At 39.5% G+C, this 20,141-nt stretch overlaps 1 protein-coding gene across 1 annotated transcript in view; it reads right to left on the bottom strand.

Annotated features, from left to right (window-relative positions):
• The window catches only part of grk4.L (G protein-coupled receptor kinase 4 L homeolog), a 167,471-nt gene that overhangs the window by 76,255 nt on the left and 71,075 nt on the right, over positions 1-20,141 (bottom strand). The window contains 1 exon segment of the mRNA NM_001093527.1: positions 11,199-11,294. Coding sequence (NP_001086996.1) covers positions 11,199-11,294 — 96 coding nt within the window.

The raw sequence follows: 20,141 nt of genomic DNA, 5'->3' as shown, positions 1-20,141 counted from the left end.
TGCCCACTAACGGCAGGGCTATATCAGGGTAATCCAAACATTCATCCCTAGAGCCGAACGATGGGATTACAACGAGTAGTAATGGGCTCCGACAGGTCGGTCGAGGGAAAAATGAAACCTTCCCGATTGATATAGTGGCCAGATATTGATCGGGAAGACCTGACGGAAGCCCCATCCACGGGCAGATAAGCTGTGGAATTGGTCTAAAGGACTGATAACTGCAGCTTTATCTGCCTGTGTATGGCACCTTTAGGCAGAGGCTGTTAATAGAAGAAACCATAATCATGGTCTATATCAGATCTGTCCAACACCTACAACTATCAACATCATCCCCCAATATGGCATTATGGGATAAATAGTTGTGTTTAAAAAGTGTGAGTTGGTCTCAGTGTAATATATAGTAACTATTAACAACTCAGTGTTATACACAATGCACAGGCTCCTGTAATCTCCCTATGAAAGATGAAATATAATGTACTTTCTATTTAACATTACACAGAAAGGTAAAATATAAACTATAATGATATTAATATTATTATAAGTGTATTTTATTCACACAAACCATCCCTAGCTCTTATTCTTATATCCTTTTGCTATTCTATATAACGGTCATGTGACATTTACTGGCCATACTGCCGCACTGACACTATTAGCGATTACATCACAATGCGCAGACATGTGACACTATTAGCGATGACATCACAATACGCTGACATGCAACAACATCCTGTATCCTGAGCACAAACAACACATTCGTCAGTTGGAGCGGAAGATTGAGCTAAGCAGTCATGCAGAGTTTTATCTTCGACCCAACATTTATTTTTATAATTTTAATCAATTTTATCTTTATTGCTGTGGGCTTCCCAGTTCATAGACTGGATGGTAATGTATCCTGAGTTTATATTTATATTTTTTTTAGGAGGGGATGTGATAGGTAGTGCATATAGTTGAGAGCGTGTTAGACAAAGAGGCTTTAACTGTGGGATAGAGTGTGTGTGTGTGCTAAATATTTTCACTATATTCATGTAATTGTAATGTTCCAACTAATTGTGTTTATTTCTTATAGGACCCAATGATCAGGAGGCAGAGGTTACAACAACTGATACTATGAAACAAATAGGTAATTGGATCATTATTAAATACTGAGTGTCTGTTATTTTCCTTTTCTCTCCATCTCAGAAGACCATCAGCTTCCCCCATGTGACACTTCATATTATTCTTTATATTTTATTCCTGTCCATTAATTAATTAAATGACTGTATTAACAGTAATATCTATTCACTCAACTTAAAGTTTCTTTCCTGAACTCATTACATTCTCCTTTTTCCCCCCCAGATTGGCATCCCATCCAGATTACTGACAGCATCAGTGTACATGGAATTGGTAAGATTTCTGTGGCTTTTATCTGTCTCTTATATTCATTATTTGGGCAACTTCTATTTTTCTTCTTCATGCATCAAATTTCTCACTTCATTAAAGGGGTGGTTCGCCTTTCAGTTGACTTTTAGTATAGAATGGACAACTTTTCAATTTGTCTTCATTATTGTTTTTATATTTTTTACATGAATTGCCTTTTTCTTCTGACTCTTTAACTTTCAAACGGGTCACTGACCCCATCTAAAAAAACAAATGTTCTACAAATCAACAAATATATTGTTCTGGCTAATTTTTATTACTCATCTCTCTATTCAGGCCTCTCCTATTCATATTCTAGTCTCTTATTCAAATCAATGCATGGTTGCTAGGTTATTTGGATCCTAGCAACCAGGTTGTTTAAATAGCAACTGGAGAGCTGCTGAATAAAAAGCTAAATAACTCAAAAACCACAAATAATAAAAAATGATAACCCATTGCAAATTATCTCAGAATATCACTCTCTACATCATAGTAACAGTTAACTTAAAAGGGGAACTGCGCCTTTAACTTAAAGTACTAATAATAATGTAATATTTCCATTTTAAATTTTTCTAGCAGGGGCCTTTTAACACTGGTGACACAAAACAAATGAAGAAATAGCCTTTTATATGATGAGGAATCCATGTTAGACCTGTCGCCTTAAACATGTCTAGCACTTACATGGTTATATAATCAGTAACATATGTGTTTGTCATGTTGCAGATATCCCTATGAAAATTCTTATCCGTGTTGCTGGTGGATGCATTGGCTTACTTATAATCGCAGTCCTGGCTTTATTCATGCGATTCTGGTAAGGACAATTAGGGTGCTTTATAGATAAACCAAGTTAAATTCTGATTATTTTTGTAAATAAGTAGAAATATATTGGCAGGCTTTCCTATTTTTATGAAGATATACAATATCTAATGATTTCTAAAAAGCATAAATGAATTAATCCCGTCCCTTGTAGATTTCTATATACATTTTAGAGTAGAATGTGCTCTTAAACATTATTTTTCTCTATTCTGTCTCAGTAACAAAAACGTAAAAGAACTAAGAGAAGCCGAGGAAGAGCTGCGCAGCCTCCAAGTTGTTGTACAAGGTAAAAATGATGATATTGTCCTTTGTCTGTGACATTTCCACCCCATAAATGTCTGAAATAGGTTCATATGGATAAAAAATACACTGTCCCTATAAAGTAACATTATCCAGGGCTAATAAAAAATCATTTGTTCTCTCCTGTCAAAATCTTATGTAAGATTAAGGAATGTTTTTTAAGCCGTGATGCCATTTTCACTTGTAGATTCTTTTATGGGAATTGTACAACATATGAGGACAAGGCCGGTTATAAGGAAAGCTATAAAACTATAAAATACCAATTAGACAGTTACAAAAAAAAATACCATTGATGGTAATCTTTAATTCTATGAAGAGAAAAAGAACCCCAATTGCCTCTCACTCGTTCAGCGGTTCGAGTGAGAGGCAATTGGGGTTCTTTTTCTCTTCATAGAATTAATTGAAATTTACTGACTTAGGTCAGACCTCTGCCTCTGCCGTGGGACGAATTTAAGTTTATTTGGGATCACTTCGTTTTTGCAAATCTTTAATTCTAGTAACTCCTAGCAACCAAAGAGAAATTATTTATGGTCTGGTATGTGAAAGAAGGCATCTGATTGGTTGCTATGGCTTGCCACTTTGACCGCCATGTTTGAAAGAGTTAATCGAAGTATTACACTTATGTTTTAGGTGTTAAAATACAGAAGCCAGAAGAAGACTCTAAGGCAAAGGAAGATATTCCTAAAAAAGAAATAGAAAATAAAGGCAAGGAAGTACCTAAAGAGTCTACTATAAAGACTGATCCCCCTCAAGAGATCTGTGAATCTGAGAAAACAGAAAGTAAGTACAAACTAAGTGAAGTGGAGAAATGAGCTGACGGTTGAGAGTAACATTTGTTAAGGCCCCCATACACGGGCTGATAAAGGTTGCCGACAGATCGAGTCATCTGATCGCGCCCCCATCTGTGCATTTATGCAGTCCCGCGATCCGACCACCCCTATTTGATCCATTATGATCCGATCGTTGGGCTCTAGGGCCCACAGTCGTATCATCCCGATATCACCCACTTCAATGTGGGCATATCGGGGGGAGATATCCGCTCGTTTTGCGATAATGGCCACCTTTAGTCTGCTCTTCAGACATCTCATTGATAACTATGGGTTGCCACAGAGAAAACTTTGACTGCCTTGTTTTAAAGAGTTAATTGAAGTGTTACACTCTTGTGTTTTAGGTGTTAAAATACAGATGCCAGAATGAAAAGGAAGATATTCCTAAGAAAGAAACAGAAAATGAAGGGAAGGAAGTACCTACAGAGTCTACTATAAAGAATGGTCCCCCTCATGAGGCCTGTGCTAAACCAGAGAAAGAGACAGAAGAAAGTACAGAAGCAGAATTGGTAGAGGAAAATGAAGGACCTGAAAGTAGAGTTGATCAAAAGAAAGAAGAAGGTGCTCAGAAAGCAAATGAGACCCAACAAAAACAAGGGCAGAAGAAGAAGAAAAGAAATAAGAAACACAGAAAGTAAAGAAAAAAGGATCATAGTGACCCGAGGGAATAAAAGGCAACCGTTGAAAGAGCCGCCATTCAAAATACAGAATGGAATGACAGCAGCCCTTTACTGAGCAAACTACCATACTACCATCTACCATACTACAGAAATAAATTGTATATGTAAATATGTATATACTATATATGATTATGTATTATAATAATATGTATAATAATAAAGTTTAATATGATAAATATATTCTGCCTCTTTGTATGAACTTTTTTTCACTACATCAAGGGCTGTCTAGAGGGTAAAGGTAAAGCTCTGTCTTAAAAGGCCACAGGCTGAAAACAACATGGGAGTGGTGTATGGGAGAGAGTTCAAACTTGACCATTGAGGATTAAGTATTATTCCTAAACCGATTCAGTTTGAGGCTTATAGCCAGAGAGCAGTTTGACTGGTGTGATGCTCTGTTGGGAGTTGGCTGTGGGGCTGCATATATTGTATTGCAATGGTAAAATACAACTTAAAGGGGTTGTTCACCTTTGATTAACTTTTAGTAGGAGTTAGGAATTGATATTCTAAGATAATTTGCAATTGGTTTTATTTTTTGTGGTTTTTGAGTAATTTGGCTTTTTATTCAGGAGCTTTCCAGCTCGCAATTTCAGCAATATGGTAGCTAGGGTCCAAATTCCCCTAGCAACCATGCATTGATTCGAATAAGAGACTTGAATACGAATAGGAGAGGCCTATGGAGAAAGATGAGTAATAAAAAAGCAGCAATAACAATACATTTGTAGCATTTTAGAGCATTTGTTATTAGATGGGGTCAGTGACCCCCTTCCGAAAGCTGTAAAGAGTCAAAAGGCAAATAATTAAAACACTATAAAAAAAAAAAGTAATGAAAAAGTTGCTTAGCATTGGCCATTCTATAACATACTAAACGTTAACTTAAAAGTGAATCACCCCTTTTAAAGAGAGTTTACATTTCCAAGATTTTTCCAAAAATGTATTAAGTGTAAAAGCACCTGTTAGCTGTTCTGGGCTCTCTGCTAAAAGCCAATTAAGTGAGAAACTTTCTTTCTTTTTCTGGCTGTTCAGTGCATAGAAAAGAGGGACTTTCCCGTACAAATGAGGGACTGCGGGTTGAGCTGTCAAAAGAGGGACTGTCCCTCCGAAAAAGGGACAGTTGCGAGGTATGATAACGGTATGGAGATCCAAATTACAGAAAGATCCGTTATCTGGAAAATCCCAGGTCCCAAGCATTCTGGATGATAGGTCCCGGGACCTGTATTTGATTCCAACTAAGATATAATGAATCCATATTGGTGGCAAAACAATGCTATTGGGAATATTCAATGTTTAAACAATTTTTAGCGAAGTATGGAGATCCAAATTACGGAAAGACCCCTTATCCGAAAAGCCCCAGGTCCTGAGAATTCTGGATAATAGGTCCAAAAGCTGTATTTGTTTATAACTTTTATTCAGAGGTTCCATTGCAACGGGCATCTTTTATAAATAAGAAAGCAAATATTGGCTTTATCCCATGATTACAGATGGGATTAAGCCCCCCGCCCTGTACCTTGGAAAGTAAACAACAAAGTTGGCATTAAAGGTTAAAAAAGAAAAACGAAGGTGTAAACAGGGCGTACAATTAATTTGTTTGGATCCTGAAGCACAACTAGGAACGACTATTTCTATACAAGGCGAGGAGCCAATAACACTCAGCGAATGGAATGCGCAGAAATACTTCTCCTCTCCTGCTCCAACTCTATAACAGAGCGTCTGAATTATCTTCAATGCCTACAAAGCCACCTGAAGGGGTTCTCGTGCCAAAGTCCATGTAGGAAAAGCACACTGGGAGAAATTCTTAGGAGTCTGGCAGATGAGGATTTGCAGTCTTTTGGCAGGGGTGGAGAAATTCTTAATAAGGTTAGGAGCCAGACAGGGTTTGTGAAGTACAACTGGAGTGTTGGTGATAGAGAAAAAAACATGTCCAACGGCTTGAAAGCAAAATGACGGTCTAATTACAGATAACGCACACATTTCCCCCGTGTGCCAGAGGTTTTATTTCTTTTTGAGTTATAAACGTGTTAAAAAAAAAGTTATTTTTTAAGATACAGGTATGGGACCTGTTATCCAGAATGCTCGGGACCTGGGGTTTCCCGTATAACGGATCTTTCCGCCTTCATGCCTTAAGTCTACTAGAAAATCATGTAAACATTAAATAAACCCAATAGGCTGGTTTTGCTTCCAATAAGGATTAATTATATCTTAGTTTGGATCAAGTACAAGCTACTGTTTTATTATTACAGAGAAAAAGGAAATCATTTTTAAACATTTTGATTATTTGGATAAAATGGAGTCTATGGGAGACGGCCATTCCATAATTTGGAGCTTTCTGGATACCGGGTTTCCGGATAAGGGATCCTATACCTGTATTTGGACTCTGTGTGCTTGTTTATAAAAGCTGAAATATCCGTCCGATAATGCAAAAAACTAAATTGTCGGAAATCATACCATATTCTGGTCATAAGGGATTGGTGCAGAGGAAACAGAGAAATTTGCAGGTATGGGGGTACCTCCCAAGCATGGTCAAAGTGGGTCAGAGTTTGCTACTCTGCACCAGGGCCAATCCGATGCTCTGAAGATTTTATTTTTTTTTAGGGGGGGGGAGCAAGAGTAGTGACGCCACTGTCTGCATGAATTTACAGAATGGCTCACCCAGTGAGTAACTAGATGTTACTGGGATTGCAAATTCAATTCACTGGCATACCTCCCAACTGTCCCGTTTTTCGCAGGACAGTCCCGATTTTGACAGTTCAACCCGCAGACCCGGATTGTTACTGAAATGTCCCGATTTTCTCTTTGATCTCCTAAACTGAACAGCCAGAAAAAGATATAATGTTTCTAAGACCTAATTGGCTTTTAGCAGGGAGCCCAGAATACAAGGCAGGTGCACTTAGATACATGTGTTTAAAGAGGACCTGTCATCTGACATAAAAAACTGTATAATAAAATTCCTTTTCAAATTAAACATGAAATCCAAATTCTTTTTTTATTAAAGCATTCATAGCTGTTGTAAACTCATCTAAAAATCTCAGCTGTCAATCAAATATTGTCTGCCCCTCCTCTATGCCTTTTATGCCAATCACTTTCCATTCAGCACTTACTAAATGTCACTGCTCTCCCCACATTCCCCAGTTCTCTCTACCATTTAATTGTGTAACCAGGGCATGGGGATGTACATACGGTCCCCCATTCTGGTGAACAAACAAGATTCTGAGATGATACAAGACTTGTCTTAATAACAGTGTCCACAAAATGGCTGCTGCCTGCTTGTTATAATTATGAATTCCCAGACCAAAGGAAACAAGATTCAAATAATTTATATAGTGTAATTAAAGCTTATTTTGCTTGACTAGCGTGATTAAATAGGATTTGGAATATTTTTTTTCAGGTGACAGCTCCCCTTTAAGATAAGCAAAGAAACAATTGTAACAATTTAAGATAAGCAGGTCTCTTGGGGAAACTGTGACTTGCAGCTTAAAAGACAATTTAAAACTGTAATAACACATAAAACCTGAATCTAAAACCCCCAGAAATGTATTTAAACTTTCCATAACCTGGAAAATTTTGTAAAATGGACATGGTTATTAGGGGGTGTGGCCATAAAATTGGTGTGTAGGGATGGGCAAATTTTTTTGCCGAAAAAATGACGCCCATAGACTTGTATGGCGTTGTGCGTCAAAATAAAAAGACTTGCGTCAAAAACAATTTCGCCGTGCAACATTTTTTTTGACGTCCTTAGGCCATCAGCGACATTTCGTCGGCGGCAAATTTTTGGACGAAACGGGTCAAATTCGCCCATCCCTATTGGCGTGGTCAAAACGTTTTTGTCCCTCTTTTCTTATTTTTCGTCCCCACCCAGCGCTGCATCCTAAAACCCAAAGTGAACAAAAAGCAACAGATGATTGATGGGTCATTGACTCACTGGCTCTCTTGGCAGACAAGTGTAAATATTATGAAACAGAGTTCAGCAGTTGTATCCAGTTACATACAGTAAATAAAGGGTTTAAAAGAGAAATATCTGCTTTTATCATTTTACAGAAGTGTTCCCACAAAGTTGCTCAGTACAGGAGAATGCCAGCGCTATCAGAGTTGTATGGTATCTCTCAGTGCAGGCTATGAGAAGACTCAAAGGCTATTCTGGAAGAATTGAGTTATTTATCAAAAGTCGAGTGTCAGAATTTTATTTTTTTTTACCTCAAATGAACTTGAATGACCTTGAAAACCGAATGTTATCTTATTTAAGAAAAAACTCGAATGGCAAAAACCAGATTCTGTGAGTTCAAGTACAGCAACCAGAAAAATGTAATCGTTCGAGTTTTCGGGGGTTTTTTAAAAAAAAATTCAAGTTTTTTTTAACCCGAAAATGTGAGTTTAGACCAAAAGAAAAACCTCAAAAACTAACATTTCTGTGGAAAAAATAACTGCAACCTTAATAAATGTGCCCCGTAAGGTGGCCATAGACGTAGAGATTAGCTCGTTTGAGGACATCTCTCCCCGATATGCCCACATTGAAATGGGCGATATCGGGCTGATCATAATGCATTCGTTACGGGCGGTCAAATCGCGGGGCCGCATAGATGCGACAGGATTTTTTTAACCTGCCCCCGACTTTGGCCAGATATCGATCGGGGAAGCCCCTCGGATGGCCCCACACACAGGCCAATAAGCTGCCGACTTGGTCTGTCGGCAGCTTTTATCGGCCCATGTATGGGGATCTTAAGGGAACAGGGAGCCCTGAGACTTAGAGGAGAAAAAAAAAATATTTCCTATACTCTGGTTGGGGGAAACAATACTATTTTTGCTTTAAAATTCTCCTTGTGTGAGCTATGCTGCCCACATCACGAGGGAGCTCCCAGTACAGTAGCCATGTTAGGGGTCACACAAGCACATCGTTTTGGAAGCTTTCTCATTGTGCGCATGCATGTCCCCTAAGTCTATGGGAGATGGCTTTCAAGTAATTCTGAGCTTTTTGGATAACAGGTTTCCGGATAATGGATCCTATACCTTTAATAATAAAACCTTGTACTTGATCCAAACTAAGATATAATTAATCCTTACTGGGGGCAAAACCATCCTATTGGGTGTATTTAATGTTTACGTGATTTTAAGCAGACTAAGGGTTAGTTGACACGAGGAGTTTCGAGGAGATTTTGTCGCCTGGCGACTAAATCGCCTCATCTTCTGAGCGACAATCTCCCCGAACTGCCTCTGCGTGTTTTCCCATAGGCTATAATGAAAAGTCGCCTGCGCTAAAACACAAGCGGCGATGCGTTTTCCATAGTCGTCCGAAGTTGCCTCCCGTGAGTCTCCCCGAATCTCCTTGTGTGAACTAACCCTAAAGGTACGGAGATCCAAATTACAGAAAGATCCATTATCCGGAAACCTCAGGATCCCCTGCATTCTGGATAACAGGTCCCATACCTGTACAGGCTATGAGATGCTGTTTAGGGAGCTATTGTTGCATAGTACAAGGTAATACTTTCACTGACATACTTTTACAGAATTTCTTTGTACAAGCTGCACATGTTGCAGCTATGGAGTATCTCATTTGCAGTTTTTCCCATGCACTATTATTGCTTTATTGTTTTATCGTATATGTAGCTCCACTGGGGCAGGGACTGATGTGAGTGATCAACAATCTCTGCAAAGCCCAACATGCTAGCGCTATATAAATAAAGGATAATAATAATAATAATCTTCCCTGCAATTATCAAATGCAAATATTACAGTGGCTATATAAATATTTCCCTTTGTCCTCCCTTGAAGGTGTTTCATATAACAAGGGTTTTGGGAGTTTCCGTGCTTAAAATCTGTTATCCGGAAACCTGTTATACAGAAAGCCCTAAATTACGGAAATGTCGTATTCTATAGGCTCACTTTTATCCAAATAATCCTAATTTTTAAAAACTATATCCTTTTTCTCTGTAACAGTAAACTGGTACCTTGTACTTGATCCCACCTTAGATATAATTAATCCTTATTGGAAGCAAAACCAGCTTATTGGGTTAATTTAAGGTTCGATGTGTTTCTAGTAGAAAAAGTACAGAAAGACCTGTTATCCGGAAAACCACATTCCATAGGGATGCAATGATCCACTATTTTGGATTCGGCCAAACCCCCAAATCCTTTGCTAAAGATTCGTCCGAATACCAAACTGAATCCTAATTTGCATATGCAAATTAGGGGTGGGAAGGGGAAAACAGTTTTTACTTCCTTGATTTGGGACACAAAGTTACACAATTTGCATATGCAAATTAGGGTTCAGATTTGGTTCGGCCAGGCAGAAGAATTCAGCCGAATCCTGCTGAAAAAGCCCGAATCCCAAACCGAATCCTGGATTCGGTGCATCTCTAATATTCCATAATGATACTTAGTAGTAGTAGTAGTAAAGGCACGTGCAACTATATTCCTTTTGTATGTTTGCACAGGTAGGAGCTACCATAGCGCCTTCTCCCTTTGTCTAGTACAGGTATGGGATCCGTTATCTGGAAACCCGTTATCCAGAAAGCTCCGAATTATGAAATGGCTCCCATAAACTACTTTTTCTCTGTAATAATAAAACAGTACCTTGTACTTGGTCCAAACCAATATATAATTAATCCTTATTGGACGCACAACCAGCCTATTGGGTTTATTTAATGTTTATATGATTTTCTAATAGACTTATGGTGCTGTACGAAGATCCAAATCACAGAACGATCCGGGAAAAAAAAACAGGTCCTGAGCATTCTGGATAACAGGTCCCATACCTGTACACATTAACAAACTGGCATAATCTATCTGGGATCCTGCACTAGAGGGCAATTCCTCAAACAAACCCAAGTAACATGGAAGCTTCAACTCCCTCCTATAAATCCAAATATGAGCACATGCTTCCCATTTAAAAATCATAAGTAATTGTATTAGGGTCCTTCAAAGATTGCTCTAATTCAGGCCAACTCATTCTCAAACCCAGATTCCCAGCGAGCAATAAATATGATCCATCTTAATTACCAAGTATCCTGTAAGAGGACTGTTCTTAGGAAATGCTTTAAATAAATCTCTTATATTGTTCAGTTTTGACTTGGGACGTGGGAAAGCGCCTAATCCTATTGAATTTCGAGGCCACTGACACTTTATTGAACTCCGCTGGCAATGCTGGTTCTGGAGCCGTTTATAAAACAGAGAGGCTGTTTAGAGAACTCACCAACTGTATGTCGAAGTTCTTCACATTGGCTGATGTGCGGCAGCCTTAGCATTTCCTTCCATTTCTTACTGCGTCCGTTTCGCTTGCCACCACCCCCTGCAACAGGAGATATAAACATTTCATTCAATAAAACAAGAAGCTCAGCTAAACACCATATAAAAAATGCAACAAATTTGAGGTTTTTGAAGTCCCACTCCCAAATATCTTTGAGCTCTGGTTTATAACATCTCATGGATCATTGATGATCATGACAGGGTGACGTCTTGTATTGAAATACAGCACTGTTTAGACTCAATGACTCCTGCTGGGAAACGTTTGCATGAATACACTTGGTTTTCTGTATTGGAGCCCAAACCCTGAGATCTTGGCAGTAAAAGACATAAAGAAGCGAGTCACTGAGTATTAAATTTGTCATGTAGGCAGTGGGACCTGAATAGATTGAGGTTTGGCTGCCTAGAGTTGGCCATACACTGTCCGCTTAAAGCTGCCTTATCGGCCTGTGTTTATAGCCACCAGGCTTGAATCATCAGGCTTGAAAATCCCGTTGAGTGAAGACAGCATTGACCTCAACCGATGAGTCTATGTAGACCCTCAGTATGATCTGATGGTTGTCCTCCAGACCTATTATCAGATGGCCCAGTGCATGGGTGGCTTAAAAGGGTGGTTTGCCTTTAAGTTAACTTTTACTATGTTATAGAATGGCCAATTGTAAGCAACTTTTCAATTGGTCTTCATTGTTATGTTTTTTAATAGTTTTTTAATTATTTGCCGTCTTCTTCTGACTCTTTCCAGCTTTCAAACGGGGGTCACTGACCCCATCTAAAAAAACAAAACTTCTGTAGGGCTACCAGTGTCGGACTGGGATACCAGGGGCCCACCCAAAAAACCTTAGACCAGGGGCCCACCCAAAAAACCTTAGATCAGGGGCCCACTCAGTACTATTTTTCTTCCTCTCTTCACTCAATCTCTATTCTTCTAGTCTCTATTCTTTACATAGTATAAACTATTATTCCATCTATTTAGCTTCATAGAAATAGGGAATGGCCATGAAATAGGCCAAATCTTTAACAGCATGAGGGCCCACTGACACCTTGGCCCACTGGGAGTTTTCCTGGTATCCCGGTGGGCCAGTCCTACACTGAGGGCTACAGATTTATTGTTATTGCTACTTTTTATTACTGATCTTTCTATTCAGGCCTCTCCTATCCATATTGCAGTCTCTTATTCAAATCAATGCATGGTTGCTAGGGGAATTTGGACCCTAGTAAACAGATTGAGGAAACTGTAAACTGGAGAGCTGCTGAATAAAAAGATAAATAACTCAAAAACCACAAATAATAAAAAATGAAAACCAATTGCAATTTGTCTCAGAATATGACTCTCTACATTATACTACAAGTTAATTTAAAGGTTAACGACCCCTTAAAAATGGCCATACACATTACAATTAAGATATTTCCTGCAACCATGTGTTTGTTTTCACTACAAATGTTAAGACCTGGGTCGTCAGGTATGCAGATAGAAACAATAGAATTATACCGATGTTCAGGTGCCTTCAGCGGCACCCGATAAAAATTCTCCGTCTTTGCCAATTAACGAGACAACCAATATCCAAGTCTTTTTCTAATATCGGTCACCTCGTCTTCCACCGCACAAGCACTGAATTTTGTAGAAACATTTTAAAAAGATTTTATGTGGATGAATGCAAAATAGAGCTTTTGTTGTATAACATTTTCATGTCCTCAAAGAAGAAGGCTTGAAGGAAATCTGTCTATAATAGACTGGCATAGCAAGCAATGGCAATCTGATGCAGATCTTAAGGGGGCCATAGACGTAGAGATCCGCTTGTTTGGCGATGTTTGCCAAACGAGCAATTCTCTCCCCGATATGCCCACATTGAAGTGGGATGGCCCCACACACGGGCCAATAAGCTGCCGACTAGGGGGCAAATTCACTAAGATTCGTAGTTGCGCCAGGCGTAACTTCACCGCACTTCGCCGCACTTCGCCACACTTTGCCAGGCGTAGTTTCGCCAGCGCTTCGCAAATTCACTAAAATCCGAAGTTGCGCTCAGGGGTAGCGTAAGGTTGCGATGTTGCGCTAGCGTTGATTCGCTAAGTAAAGCGAAGTTTCGCTAGCGAAGGCTAATTTGCATACGGCGCCAAATTCAAATTTCAATGGAGGAATACGTATCAGCACTACAAATGCCTAGAAAACCTTCAAAACATCAAATAAAAATTTTATTTTGCCCTACACATGTGCTCACTGTATAGGTAAGTTGCCATGAGTCAGGAAATGTAGGGGGGAAGGAGGGGAGCCCCAAAATTTTTTTCGATCTTTTTCAGCCTATCACCCATAATGTAGAAAACACGCCAGCGTTTTTTGGGACTTAGAAAAAAATTGGACTTTTTTTGAAGCAATCCCTATCTACTCTATTGTGCTTCGCCTGGTCTGAGGTGGCGAAGGAAGTCTAGCGTAAAAGGTAGCGTTCAGTACACTGCGCGCGTTAGTGAATTTGCGTAGTTACGTCGCTAGCGAAACTTCGCCAGGGGTAAGGGTGCGAAGTAACACTAGCGAAACTATGCCAGCGTTCGTTAGTGAATTTGCGCAGTAACGAAAATGCCAAACGCTAGCGAAGTAACGCTAGCGTTCGGCGCTTAGTGAATTTGCCCCTAGGTCTGTATAATACTCTGACTATATAATACTAAGCTGTGTATTATTTACAGTATGGGAATGTTGAGTGAAAAATCACAACCAATATCTTTGTACTGTGGATAAACTGATTCTTGGATTGGAGAAATTTAAACATTTCATCTCTCTGCCAGTGCATCGTGCTTTGGAAGATGAGGAAGCAAAGAAGGGCCGCATTTCCAAGCAAGATGCGCTAGCGTTCAAGTATGCCTAGCAACTTCGTTAGAGGTCTTCGCTCAGGCTAATTTGCATATGGCGGGAAATTATAAACTTGAATGGACGTATATGTTGCAGCAAATACATTACATTACACAAGTCCAGGGAAATAAAATAGGGTTGTTATAATGCCCTACACATGAGCCCACTGTATAGTTTATGTTCCATATGTGTTTAAGGACTTTTGCAGGCTATCACTCTGAAAAAAGGAAACTTAGAAACTTTTTCCACTAAAAATATAATATATAAATATAAAAAGTGACAGAAGATTGAGAAAGATCTATGCACTCCAATGCACTTCGCATGGTCTGAGCTGGTGAAGTTAAGTCTGCCACCAATTCGCCAGACCGAAAATTCGCCTGGAGATAGAGTGCGAATGACTGATAGCGTCTGTCTTTTTCGCCAGCGAAGTTATGCCTGCGCCTGTTAGTAAATCGGCAAAGTGCCTGAAAGAGGTCACGCTGGCGAATTGTCCCTTAGACTAGCCAATGGTTAAACTTGATTTTATTCAGGCTCAGAATGTATGCTAATAACCTCATGAAGTCTGTATCAGCCACCCACGACATGACCCCTCTATTATGGGATTAACCATCGTCCACTTGAAAGTTGACATTTATTATCCATTATAAGGAAGGACCGCAAGCATTTCCATGGTCTCCTCCATTGTGCACGTCTATTAGCAGCCACATAAAGAAGGTCTGACAATGTTATCATTTAAAATAAAAGCCTTCTACTTAGGAAAAGATCCCATAAAAATCCCCTTTTCAGAATCCGCCAGAGAGAATCGACAGAGAGAACAAGCAGTTCTCACCTAAACTCTAAAGTTGTGAACCAGTGGCATGGAACAGGCTTTGACTTTCTTGCACAACAGCGACAGCTGTGGTTTTATTCCATAATTTAAACTGCTCTCAATGTACAAAAAAATGAAACAAGGCAGACAATTTTATAATTCTCAATTTCAGTATATTGAAATTTTTCTCGATCACTAGTATTTTTCATTTTTTTTGCGTATTTAGGTACATCTTTATAATTGTATATTGTTTTGGTATTTAGTAAAATTGCTACGGGTTTTAAAATCGATCCTTAATTCAAAATTTAGATTGTATTTTAAATTTGAACTTAAATTTAAACCTTAATTGAACCTAAAGTGACTATAGTTTCCTCGTATGCTCTTCAAATCCATTGCAGCTTATGTTCCATGATTACTAAATTGGTTTTAAATAGGGCTAGACCCGTAGGGTGAATCCTAACGTCATATCCTTTTAACATGTTTAAATACTTATAACGGTTTCCTCACAATTGTACCTATGATTACGTATCGGCGTATGAATTATGGATTTGGATCCCTAATATTAGCCTATAAACTTGGGTGTAAATATTCAATGAACTTGTCTTGAGTGGAACAATTTTGGTGCAAACCATGTCACTGTTTGACCCAACTTATGACTGTTCTCTATAAAGCAGCTACAAACTCACTGTCTAGCATATTGCTCCCCTCTAACACTTCCATGTCCATATGTTGTTCCATAAGTTTTATTTAGGATATTTTTCCAAAATTGCAGTGTTTAAAATAAACCGTCCAGAACTGCTAATATCAACATCCCCCCGCTATGGAAAAATATGTCTTAAACATTTCTCATGTGCGTCACAATAATTCTCTTGACGTTTTTGGAAGCCATATACAAATGGAGCAGACTTTAATAATAAATAATAATGCATCTGCTGTATTTGATGCACAAAGAACACCCCACATTACAGTGGATGTGTGCATGGCTCCATCTGTTGCTAACAAAGCCCATTGGATATGTTGTTATGTTCAGTTTACCAAACCAGAAACTCACCTTATTATTAACTTTTCCTATCACGCAGGCACTGATGTATTCTAAATATTCCCATATAAAGACACTGTCTCAGTTTGCGGCCATGTAGAAACCCAAAAATACCCCCTTCCTGATTGATATTTGATTGGAACTCATTTAGACAATAAACGGCATTTTTACTTGAATCATTGAGACAGGGAATTAGACTTTTTGAAATTGGCCTCAGGTGTGCACCCACAACCTTTCTTTTTTGTATTTGTAATTGCTGGGAGCTATGGCTAAGCTCCATGTGGTTTTTTGCACCCTCATACCCACCCTTTTAGATTTTTGGTGGTCCTATTGTCCCTTTAATTATTTGCTTTGGTTTGTGCAATCACTCTCCCTTAAAAGCCGAAAATGCTAGCGGCATGGGAGGATCTAGCCTGAAGGCAGTCTCTCCCATTTAAAAGCCGCATAGCAGTTGGCGGGGGAGGATTTAGCACACAGTTTAAAACCAAGGCATAGGAGTTGTTCACATGAAGTAATGCTATTAAGAAGAGAGGTAAGATACCTATTTTACTATGATTAAAGGTAAACAAGTTAGGGACCACCGTATGGGGTTTGCCTTGACGTGGTATGGTGGCTTGTCAATTTTGTGATCATAACTTTGTAGCTAAAAAACCCTGTTTCAAAACTATATGCACTAGCATTTTTACTTGAATCATTGAGACAGGGAATTAGACTTTTTGAAATTGGCCTCAGGTTTGCACCCACAACCTTTCTTTTTTGTATTAATAAACGGGAAGGGTAAAAAATCTCATTGGCAGCAGGACACCACATATAAAGTCGGGCAGATGCAGTGTCGGACTGGGACACCAGGGGCCCACCAAAAACCCTTAGACCAGGGGCCCACCCAAAAACCTTGGGACCATGGGCCCACTCAAAGTATTATTTTCTTCCTTTCCTTGCTCAACCTCTATTTTCCTAGTCTCTTTTCTTTACATACTATAATCTAATATTCCATCTATTTAGCCTCTTTATTCTCATAGAAATCAGGAATGGCCATGAAATAGGGCAAATGTTTAGAAGCAGGAGGGCCCACTGACACCTGGGCCCACCGGGAGTTTTCCTGGTATCCCAGTGGGCCAGTCCGACACTGGGCAAGGTAAAAAATCCAGTCGGATCGAGGCTGCATCTGTTCGTTGATGCGGTCCCGCAATCCGACCGCCGTATTGCCTCCATTCTGATCCGATCGTTTGGCCATAGGTCCCACGATCGGATCAGCCTGATATCGCCCACCTCAATGTGGGCATATCAGGGAGAGATCTGCTCGTTTGGCGATGTGAATGGCCACCTTTAGGCCATGTGTGTGTGGTCCTAGGCTGGTGGGTTCTATTATGGCCAAGCAAGCAGATTTTAGTTTGTAAAGCAAATGGCATCCGGGTGCTAGGCTCATGCATCTTAGTAACTCGGTATTGGACTGTCAGAAATGAAGGATGAATAGGAGACGGTCCATACAGAAACATGACCAATGAAGAACTTCAAACAAGCTGCAACTTCACCTTGTTTTCCTCTGCAACTCAAAAGACAAACCTCAAAACACATCTGACAGAGAAGCTATGACAGAAAAAGGATTTTCACTACAATTATGTATCGACTTATGGACAAGTAAATGATCCCTGCAGCACCGTGCATAACCCAGAAAAAGTCCTGCAGAATTCAGACAGTTCTGGTGAAGAGCAAGAGAAGAGTTTCCGCATTAAACATTGCCCCCATTCTTACAAAACCAGTATCATTTACATTCAGAAAACCACTTTCCCAACCAACGCCAGCAAAAATATGATAATGTGACGGATGCCAAAAGTATCAGCAGCGGGTGAGGGAGTCTCCCCAAATGACCCCTCATTGTTTCATGCAGAAATGGATAACTTTTTTCCTCTTTTCATTATTTTACTGGATTATCAAAAAGGGCAAACATAATCTATATCAACTGCCTTGTTAAAAAAAAAAAAATTCCTTTTATTTGTACAATTAAACAGCACAGGCTGAATTTTAACATTTTATTTACAATAGAAAAACAGGTAAATAATCTGTTATAATATGTTACTTGCTTTCCCTGTTTAACCCCCTCTATCCTTGGTTGCCTTTTCACCTAAATTGCCTCTGTAGGGGGGAAGTCAAAATAGTGGATGGGGAGGGCCAGTCGGATTTGGGATTTGAGATTTTTCTGCTGTTCTGAACACTCCAGGAACTACAGCCATATAACTGCAATGACAATATTTTCATATATCTTTAACACATTGTTAAAAAGGTGCCTGGCCACATATTTGCCCACTAATAAAAGTTTTAAACTAAACTCTGCAATCCTTAGCCCCTAGAAACCAAACCGTAACCCAGTGCTTCCCAAACTGTAGGGCGCAGCATGAAGTTCAGTTAGGGTAAGGTCTAGAGTGAGTGAACACTTAATCTTCTGTCCTAGTTATTCCTGGCAAATGCTTAAATGCCTGAAAGACCAATGTTTTAATATATTTGGAAGAGGTTCTCGGACTATATCTTGGACTTCAAAAAGAGTCTGGAATAAAGAAGTCTGGAGACAACTGCCCTATAGCCTTTGAGAACAGTGGGGAAGCAGCCATATTACTCACTATCAAACCTTTTTCATTAAAGGGGTTGTTCACCTTTCAGTTTGCTTTTTGTATAATGTAGAGAGTGATATTCTGAGACAAATTGCAATTGGTTTTCATTTTGTATTATTTGTGTTTTTTTAGTTATTTAGCTTTCTATGCAGTGGCTCTCCAGTCTGCAATTTCAGCAATAAGGTTGCTAGTGTCCAAATTACCTTAGGAACCATGCATTGTTTTGAATAAGAGAATGGAATATGAATAGGAGAGGCCTGAATAGAAAGGTGAGCAATAACAAGGAGCAATAACAAAATAATTGTAGCCTTACAGAGCATGTGTTTTTTAGATGGGGTCAGTGGTAGTGATGTGCGGACCAGCCAGATAACTGCGGGACCAGCGGGTTTACCCGTGGGTAGGTGCAGGTTGAGCGCTTGTGACTGCTCTCCCCTCCCGCGACCTTAAAAATGCCGGCTTGAGACTTCCAGGTTGAACTTTTATAGACGTGTGCCTGCGCGTTGGGTTTGGGCAGGCGCGGGTGGAGTGAAGGCAGGTCTAGGGCGGCTGCTGGTTGGAAAATTCCGACCCGCACATCACTAGTCAGTGGCCCCATAATAATTCAAAAACTATAAAAAAAAGAAAAAATGAAGGCCAATTGAAAAGTTGCTTAGAATCAGCCATTCTTTATCATACTAAAAGTTAACTTGAAGGTGAACCACCCATTTAAATGCATGATGTTACATGTTCTCCAGGATGAGTCATGCGATGTCAAACCAAAGTTTACAGTGTAAGTAAAAGAGTCATTGATTGGGCAGCCGCCATATTGCCAGTTTATTCTTGTATGAGGAAGGCTAGATCTGCTGTAAAACAAAGTTAATTCCATCTGCCCTATAGTCCTCCCAGCAAGCAACAGACAATAAACCGACATGACTGGCCTAGTAGAGTCAGAATAATGAATTAAAACATATACCATGTAGATTTTATGTGTTCTAAATTTAAAGGAGAAGGAAAGGTTAAAAGTAAGTAAGCCTTATCAGAAAGGTCCATCTAAATATACCAGTAAATCCCCAAAGTAATGTTGCTCTGAGTCCCCTGTCAAAAGAAACACTGCATTTCTTTCCTTCTATTGTGTACACATGGGCTTCTGTATCAGACTTCCTGCCTTCAGCTTAAACCTCATTGCCCTGGGCAAGAGCATGCTCAGTTTGCTCCTCTCCCCCCCCCCCTCCCTTCTCTACTGTAATCTGAGCCCAGAGCAGGGAGAGACTCAGGCAGGAAGTGATGTCACGCCACATTAATACTGCAGCTCCTATTCTAATCAAACAGAGAGTTTCTAGAGCTTTTTACTCAGGTATGGTAAAACATTCTACAGAATAAATATAGCATTCTAGCTTGCACTATTGCAGCTAATCTATTGGCAATAAAATGCCTCCGTAGCTTTCCTTCTCCTTTAAGGGGAAGAGGTGACAAACTATAATCAAACCCAGATTTCTCAGAGATTTTACAGATCCCCATCTTAGCCAATCCTCATGATGGGTGGCTTAGTCCTTCTGATATACCAACCAACCTTCTTGATCAGCTCATTGTATCAACTTCAGATGCACCCAAAGAGGATACAT

This window comes from Xenopus laevis, chromosome 1L (assembly GCF_017654675.1).
Source record: "Xenopus laevis strain J_2021 chromosome 1L, Xenopus_laevis_v10.1, whole genome shotgun sequence".
Lineage (NCBI taxonomy): Eukaryota > Metazoa > Chordata > Amphibia > Anura > Pipidae > Xenopus > Xenopus laevis.
This window is presented reverse-complemented; position numbering and strand designations above follow the sequence as displayed.